The sequence below is a fragment of the Ananas comosus genome, unplaced genomic scaffold (genome assembly GCF_001540865.1).
Source record: "Ananas comosus cultivar F153 unplaced genomic scaffold, ASM154086v1, whole genome shotgun sequence".
Taxonomy (NCBI): Eukaryota; Viridiplantae; Streptophyta; class Magnoliopsida; order Poales; family Bromeliaceae; genus Ananas; species Ananas comosus.
The window spans coordinates 1-8940 of record NW_017892048.1 but is presented as its reverse complement, the minus strand read 5'-3'; the positions used below and the strand labels follow the sequence as shown (position 1 = coordinate 8940).

General features: G+C 36.1%; 1 protein-coding gene across 1 annotated transcript; it reads right to left on the bottom strand.

Annotated features, from left to right (window-relative positions):
* Positions 1-4414: 4414 nt before the first annotated feature.
* LOC109705288 lies at positions 4415-8176 on the bottom strand. The gene is made up of 4 exons (XM_020226024.1): positions 8114-8176; positions 7402-7455; positions 5411-5554; positions 4415-4813 (listed from the first exon to the last, which is right to left on the bottom strand). The coding sequence occupies exons 1-4, from the start codon at positions 8174-8176 to the stop codon at positions 4415-4417; spliced, it is 660 nt and encodes a 219-aa protein (XP_020081613.1).
* Positions 8177-8940: the final 764 nt, after the last annotated feature.

Here is an 8940-nt window from a genome sequence, read left to right as displayed (position 1 = left end):
TTATGGAAAGGGCCTATTATTGGCCAAAAATGGGGGAGGACATCGAAGAATATGTACACACCTGTCTTACATGCCAGCAAAACAAGGTAGAGCGAGAGAAGCCGTGTGGGAGAAGCCGTGTGGGCTGTTGGAGCCCTTACCAGTGCTGGAGCTGCCATGGTAGAGTGTCTCCTTGGACTTCATCGCCAGCCTGCCAAAGGTGGGGGAGTTCGGTTCGATTCTTGTCATAGTGGATCGATTTTCAAAGTATACCACTTTCATCCCCGCACCCATAAGTTGTACTGCTGAGAAGACGGCGCGCCTATTCTTGAAGCATGTAGTGAAGTATTGGGGAGTCCTACAGAACATCATCAGTGATAGGGATTCCTGCTTCCTCGGGCGGTTATGGACGGAGCTCTTCAAGCTCTTGGGTTCTAAACTATACTTCTCTACCAGCCTGCACCCCAGACTGACGGCCAGAGTGAAAGAATAAATGCTCTCGTACAACCTGCAGCGGAGCTGTACAACCAACAAAAGCCCCATCGAGATCATCACCGGCCAGCAATCTTCTACACCACATACTTTGGTCATCGGGTATACCGGCAGCAATCCCTCAGCTTACTACCTTGCCAAGGAGTGGCTTCGTAATGATGAGATCGCCCGAGCCTACTTGGAAAAGGCGGCAAAAACTATGAAGAAGTGGGCCGATAAGAATAGGCGGCCTCGAGACTACAGCAAAGGCGACCTTGTGCTGGTCAAGCTCCAACCGGCATCCTTGAGAGTGTTCTGAAAGGTGCACAAAGGTTTGGTCCGGAAGTATGAAGGCCCCTTTCCTATCGTGGGCAAGGTGAGAAAGGTCTCCTACCATATGCAGCTTCCGGCGTGGCTTAAAATCTACCCGGTATTCCATACANTATCAGAGCCTGGATTGACGGAGACGACATGGGCCGGAGCAAAGCCCCTGTCGTAGAGACAAGTACGGTGGCACAACCATCGACAACGCAGCATGTGGCGCCGGCGGATAAAGAAGGACAAGGCGAATCAGATAGGCACAGGAGCAATCGAGAACGGCTTGTCGACTTGGAAGCCCAGCTTAATCGACTCGACGAGAAAGTGACTAAGGTGGCCGCGCATGAGGAGCGGGTCACCATGCTTGAGGTGACGCTCGCTCAACTCATCGAGCAAGTGGCTGAGCTACAGGATAATACGAAGGAGGCTGTCCATCACTTAAAGGAGCAGACCATCGAATTGTTTGCACGGGTGAACCTGCTAACAACGGCCATGAGCAATGCTCCTCCCGCAACCCAAGGTGGGGGTCATGTGGAGTGTGTTCGAGTACCGAAATTGTGAAGCTTTTGTGGAGCTCGTGATGCAAAAGAGCTCGAGAACTTTTTATTTGACATGGAACAATACTTCCATGTCGTCCAACCTGACAATGAGGAGTCGAAGGTCACGTTCACGACTATGTACCTCGACGGGGATGCTAAATTGTGGTGGAGGACCTGATATGAGGACATTCAGGGAGGTCGTTGTACCATAGATACTTGGGAGGACCTAAAGAAGGAGTTAAAGGCTCAGTTCCTTCCTGAGAATGTCGAGTTTATCGAGCGGCGAAATTTGCGAAGGCTCCAGCAGACGAGGTCAATTTGAGACTATGTCAAGCAGTTCTCCGCGTTGATGCTCGATATTCGAGATATGTCTGAGAAAGACAAACTCTTTCACTTCGTCGAAGGACTGAAGCCTTGGGCGCAGGCAGAATTGCGTCGCCAGAATATCAAGGACTTAGCCGCGGCCCAGGGGGCGGCTGAGCGGCTGACCGACGACTACTCAACGCCGGAACACCCCAAGAAGAAACCCGTGAGCAGCAACCCCAAGATCCACAACCACAAGGCAAAGGGTAAGGGATCGGAACCCACGGAGGAAAAAGGGGCAGGGTCAAAGAGTCCAAAGAATTTGAAGAGCCTTGAAGAGGGTTGCTTCCTTTGCGGGGGTCCACACTTTGTCAGATAGTGCCCTCAAAGGAAGTCCCTCAATGCGGTGCAGACGAAGGACCCTGAATCCGACGAAGAGGAAGAGGCAGCAGAAACATGAAGCATCCGGATGGGGGCACTCCGGTTGCTCAATGCACTCAAGGGTCAAGTGGGGGAGAAAGAGAAGACCCCACTATCGAAGGCGCAATCCTCCTCACCAAAAAAGAGTAAGCATAGTGAGCTGATGTACATGGACATCAAGCTCAACGGCAAGACAACTAAGTCAATGGTGGATACAGGTGCTACCCACAACTTCATTGCGACAGGTGAAGCTGAACGTCTCGGACTTACGCTGAGCAAGGACGAAAGTCGCATAAAAGCAGTGAACTCGAAGGCCCAACCTATTGCGGGTCTTGCGAAGGAAGTGCCTGTTAGCATCGGCTCGTGGACTGGTAAAGCCAATTTCATGTCAGTGCCACTGGATGATTTCCAAGTTATCCTCGCGATGGAGTTCCTCCAGATGTCTAGAGGGGTGCCTATGCCATTCTTGGATGCCCTCTGCATGATGGGAGATGAAAGTTCATGTGTCGTTCCGGTGGTGCGGAAGACAACGGATGCCCGACAGATTTCAGCGCTCCAGCTCAAGAAGGGTGTGAAGAGGGGCGAGCTGACTTATGTGGCGGCTTTGAAGTTGAAAACTGGGAGTGGGGACGAGACTCCGACGCCACTTGAAGTGGCAAAGCTCTTGAAGGAATTCAAGGATATCATGCCCCTAGAACTACAAACTTTTAACTATTTTTACTACACTTATTCGCCATTCATTTTTAGAGATAATATGAGACACCAGATAGTTCTATATATAAGATATAATAGGATTAAAACTCTTTATCGAACTTAAACAATTTGGGTGGTGGTTAGACCTCAGATAGTTCTATATATAAGATATAATAAGACTAAAACTCTTAATCCGATTTAAACATTTTGGGTGATGATAGCTAGAATGCTACCCGCTTCATTTATGTTATTTAGCAATAAATTTAGCTGGAAATATGAATCAACTAGGATTCGAACTTGAGACCTCGGGTACCAACCACCAAGCCTTTTGCCACTTGCTCTAGGGACGGTCGGTGTTGGGGTGTCACAGTTGGTATAAGAAAGTGTGAGATGTGAGATGAGAGATGTGAGATGAGCTCCTCTAGTTACTAGAAAAAAATTTTAAAAAATAGTTTGATTTATGCTAAAAAAAATAAATGAAATTTAGAGGACTTATTTAAAAGTAGCTTTAAGTTGAGAGGGTTTACATATATTTTTACTTACATTTTATCTGTATTAGTAATATTAGTATATTTATATGAATATAATAACGAAAAAGGTGAAAAATTTAAAAATTCAAAAAAAAGAGAAAATTTCTTGGTCTCTAGATATATCCTATTTTTCGAGTTTTGTTAGGCTATTATCGGTAATAAATGACTTTGATTTATTATCAATTTTTTTTTAATAATAAAACTTTTAAATCGACGATCGGCACTGTTGAACATATTTTTGACCATTTAAATTATTTAGAAACCAAAGTTTATATTTTTCCACATCATTTACCGAATAATTAAAGAGCCACAAAATTTATAATTTTAATGGTAGGTATGGTACATTTGTTCATTTAACAGTATAAAAGGCTCCAAATAAGCTAAATTAAAAAATTCTTTAAACTATTTAAAATGAGATTTAGAGTCTAGATCTTAAATATAAAAATTGTATCATTATATTTTGAAGGATATTCAATTTTAGCCATTCATTTTATGTCCACTTGATGGACAAGAGAACACTATCGAAAAAGTATGAAATTTAATTTCTAGATAATTTAAATGATATAAATCATATTCAACGGTACCGATTGTTGATTTGAAAGTTTTATCATCAAAAAGAAATTGGAAGTAAACAAAGCGGTTTACTGCCGATGGTAGTTTAGTAAAGTTCCCATTTCCTTATTATTTGTGCTAGTTGTGTTAGAAATCTTAGTTGTGTGCAAGAACTCAAGTGCCTACTTTCTGTAGCTTTGGGTTATACTTTTATTAATAAGAAAGCTAAGAGAATTTTATTGTGTGATTGAAAGATAGAAATTTAATTTTTGTACTCATTGAAAGGCCTTGATATTCATGATTTGATATCATATTTTTTCTACGATGATTTATCTTATTTCAAAAAAAAAAAATTCAAAGGTTGAATGCAATTTCTTTGGAGACAACAATCACACTTCTATCTACCAAATGCTTCAAACTTTATGAGCAAATTAAAAAGATGTCCATATTCATATATTCAAACAGGCTCTAAAAAAAAAAAACGAAAAAAAAAATCGTTGCAACCAAAATAACAAGAAGGTTTATTATTTAACCTTGGTATAACTACCAAGGTTGTGGTTCGAGTGTAAACTTATTCATATATATAAGATAACAACTGGATTCACATCATTAAGGGCACTGGGGATTGTGGCCCGGTCCACTAAAACAGAATGAAACTCCTGCCGATGGATCATAGGAGCTCTGCTGGATGTCATAGCAGTAGGGGCTTTGGGTCTGAAAAGCGATGCCCGAGGGGTTGGCGTCGACAAACACACCATGAGGATCAGTCTGAACTTTGAGGCTGGAAAAGTAACTGGCCCTTGTGTATCCTTTGTGGGGGAAGTGGCCTGAACCCATTTGTGTCCTCGTGTGCCGACTCTCGAATTTATTATTAATCACCTCTCCACCCCAGTCCACTTTGACAGCACTTGACGAAAGAACAGTGAAAATTGAAGCAGGCCAGTAACCTGCAGTAATCCATTCTTGATTGTCTCGGTGGACGTACAACCACCAATTGACATCCAATCCCTGAAAATATTATTTTTCATCCAATATGAGATTATTGGATTTCGCATTCTGCAATATAGTTATATATCTTCAATATTATGATTGTTTGGATTGTTTGGAATACATCTTGTGCTTGAATATATTATTTTTAATCCAACATAAGACTATCGGATTTTGCTATATTGTGACACCATAAAATTTGGAATAATCCTATATAGATGATATAATAGGGTTAAAGACTAGATCCAATAATTTAAAAAAATATTAAGCGTGCTAGGATTAAAATAGTTCTAAAATAGTGTTCTCCTGTAAAGTAAAAAGTCACATCTATAATTTGACCAATCATTGTACTAAGTATTACTCTTCATCCTATAAAGTAAAAAGTCACATCTATAATTTCACCAACACTATGATTGTTATATCTTGCGCCTGAAAGTATTACTCTTCATCCAATATAAGACTATTAGGTTTCGCATTCTTCTGTATAGTTTGGTAAATCATTATACCTTCAATACTGTGATTGTTATGGAATATATCTCGTGCCTGAAAAATTATCTTCTATCTAATATGAGACTATCGGATTTGCATTTTGCTATATAATTTGATAAATCAATGTACCTTTGTTACTAAAATTGTCACGGTATACTGGACGTCGCCGTAGGTCGACGTTGGTATTATCATCTCCCCAATCCCGGCACTACGGTTTAAGAGGACAAATCCCTCGCACAAGTTGTAGCAACCTGTTGTCTGATACGTATCTCTCTGTTGCATCAGAAACATCACATGTTCGTTGTCACAATTTTTTTAAAGAAGGACCAAGATTAACTTACAGAGGGCCAATTAGAAGTTATAACCCAAATTTGCTACTTATCAGTTATTTATAAACAAGAAAAAGAAGAAAAAAATTATAATTTATATTTGTAATAGGGCTTACTCAGTTTATAGGAATAAGATATTTTTTATTGCAAAATCTAATATGATTGAGAGAAAGTAAACTGATATTTCATAAGAATAAACTAATACATAAAGTATCCACAACTTTAAAAAAATTATAAATTAGTAATTATAATTTCATGCATTGAATGGGTCACTTACTAGTTGTATACGAAATTAATCAGAAGCCGAAATTTCTGCAATTGCCTATGGCTAGCTAAACTATGGCATGCAAAAAGTTTATTTGAGAAAATTAATATTATTTGTGTTAAAAAAAATTGAACTGCTATTTAGAGATAAAAATGGAAGAGATCTGAGATGCATTTAGTATATCAATCTATAGCCATACATAATAGAAAGGGATAATTATCTTTAAACCCGTCAAAACTTTTATATGTATTTTTTTTTGTTTCGAATATACCCTTTGCATATTTTTTCCTTATTAAAAAATAATCATGCTGTTAGTACCAGTTAAGTTATCTGAATTTAAATCCGGATTAAATTTCTACCAGAGTTAAAAAGGAGTCAAAATACCTCTTTTATCCCAAATCTACTAACATATTTTCTACTAACATATTTTCTACTAGCATATTATTTCCTAATATAATTATCCTTTTTAAGGGACAATTATTTATATATACTTAAAATGTCCGGACTTTCTTATTTACCTTTTTTAGAAGATTAATATGAAAAGTGCCCTTGTAACATTCTAAGTTATTTCAAATATGACTCTAGCGTTAAATTCTATTAGTGATTTACATGTAATTAATTATGAAATTGTGAAGTTGTGATGCTGTGATTATTTACATGTAGCTGTGTTGAATTATTGATTTAGCTATGATAATTTTTTTTTAGCTATGATTGTAATTTTTATAAGCTTAAAAAGAAAGATGATCGTTGGAACACGACCGTTGGAGGATAAATTTAAAAAATTTTGATATTTTAAGGGTAAATAAAAAAAGTGAGTGACACTATAAAAGATTTGAATGTGTAAAATAGTAATTTTATAAAGATATCGACTGTTGTAATAGTGAACTATCAGAATCTAACTGTAGGGCTATATTTAAAAAATCTTGGAACATTAGAAGAGTTTTCTTTTTTTTCTTTTTTTTTTTTGTTAGTCTTCTAAACGGGCCAAATAAGAAAACTGAAACTTTTCACAAGCATATATAAGCAATTACCCTTTATATATAATATTATCTAACTTTATTGAAATATTTACATGTTATACAATCTTAAAAATTATCTACAAATAATTATATTTTATTTTTTAAGAATTTTAAGATAATTTTTTTCAGTAGAATCATTTTATTATTTAATAAAATATCCATATAGATTGATGATTAGTACAATATATAGATGGTTTTTATCTCCATGCCCCTCCATTTCCAAAATATATTTATACTTAAGAATATCCCAATAAATTTTTACTCAATTTTATTTTATAATAATTTTTTAACCTATCAACCAACTCGATTTTATTTTTAAATTACTTTTACTGTAGCAGATAAACCGAATTTTCTGAAAATTATATAGTTTTGCTTGATCTTTTGGTCAAACTAAATGATTATAATCAAATAAAAACTTTTTAATTTATCAAAATTCACAAAAAAAACTATCTTTGCAAAAAATACTACTTAGGCACTTCTACAGTAGATGAAAAAGAAAAATCTTACCGTCCAGTAGATAAACAGCCTAGGTATGACGTCTCCATAAAGATGAGGGTAAACCTGAACATTAAAAAATAAAGAAAGTTTCAGGTAACCATTCTATTATTATATTTAAGATTTAAGATAAGACTAGACTAATGCCTACAAGAATTAATAACCCCCATGCAACCAATTTTATTACCTTTAAGGCGTGTTTAGGGCGCGTTTCGTTCGCACTATGAAAGATTATTAGGCGTAACAAAATATTCGAGACTTTTATTCCTATTTATCCTATTACTAAGAATGTAGTATTTCGGTATTTGGTTCATATCATTTAGTCATGTTATTTAAGATTACGAAAAATATACAATTTATTTATTTATTTTTTAAATTAATCTTAAATAATACTATAAAAAATTTTAATATCATTTTAGAAAAAAAAAAAAGAGAGAATATAGGTTAGAAAGAGAAAGCATAATTAAAGAAATAGGAAGAGAAATAGAGTCAAGGTTAGAGAGAATGAGAGGGTTGAGATTTTAGAAAAAGAGGGGAAGAAATAGCTTAGTTTAGAGAGAGAAAAATAGTTAAAATTTAGGAGGAAAAAGATAAATTTAGGCCTGGGCCCAGTTCCATCCCTAATCTCCCTAATCTTGCTTGATGATATGCATATATAATTTTTTGCAGGAGTTAACGACTAGCTATTATTACACATTTTAAACCTTGGATTCGGATGGAATACCTGCCAACCGACTTCAATCGTGTTGAGGTCGTTATTTTCATATGATCCACTGGCAATCCACATTTGAGCCTAACTAAATTCAGTGCTAGCTTCGACATGCGGTTGCTAGAGATTTATCGTAGCTTTAGCCCCATATATCTTTTGGGTGCCGTTAGAAGAAAGTACTTGGTTTTGCAACGAAGCTACAGCATACTGAATCTAAATAAAGAAAAATATATATATATTAGTACAACAATAATCAAAATTAATAATTTCAACAGTCTACCATGCAAATTTGATAGTTTTAGTTATTTTTAGAGATAAAAATAGAAATAATCAAAAGGTTATCATAGAGAATCAAACTTTTAAAAAATTAACTAGCATAACTCAAGTATGATAAAAAAAAATAATATAAAAGTTAAAGAGAATATTTCTCATCACACTTGCATTATTGCGATAGGTAGTTCAAATATAATTTTGCCATGCCCTTCCTTCCAACCTCATGCAAAAACCAATTTTTACCTACTCCACTTCATTCTGATTTCATGATGACCTAAACTCATGGAAAAAATAAGCTCTTAATATTTAATAAATACTATAAAAAGAAATGTGAGAATGCATTTTACATTCATCAAGCAATATTTCTCTTCTTAAAAATGTTTGTTTATTATTTTTGCAATGTCGTTCTCGTAGTGATTTTATATTAACTAGCTAGAAAAGCCGTCGTTCTAACCTTATGCAAAAACCAATTTTCACCTACCTTCCCACCTCATGCAAAAACCAATTTTCACCTATCACCTAAACTCATGCAAATTGTAAGCCTAACTTACCCTCTCAAATAACACTAT

Excerpts from the sequence above, each read along its gene's own strand:
- LOC109705288 (XM_020226024.1), bottom strand. The coding sequence starts at position 8,176 with ATGTGGATTGCCAGTGGATCATATGAAAATAACGACCTCAACACGATT. Across the intron at positions 7,456-8,113 it reads CGATTGAAGTCGGTTGGCAG|GTTTACCCTCATCTTTATGG; the intron begins GTATTCCATCCG and ends TTTAATGTTCAG. Across the intron at positions 4,814-5,410 it reads TGACAATTTTAGTAACAAAG|GGATTGGATGTCAATTGGTG; the intron begins GTACATTGATTT and ends TAATATTTTCAG.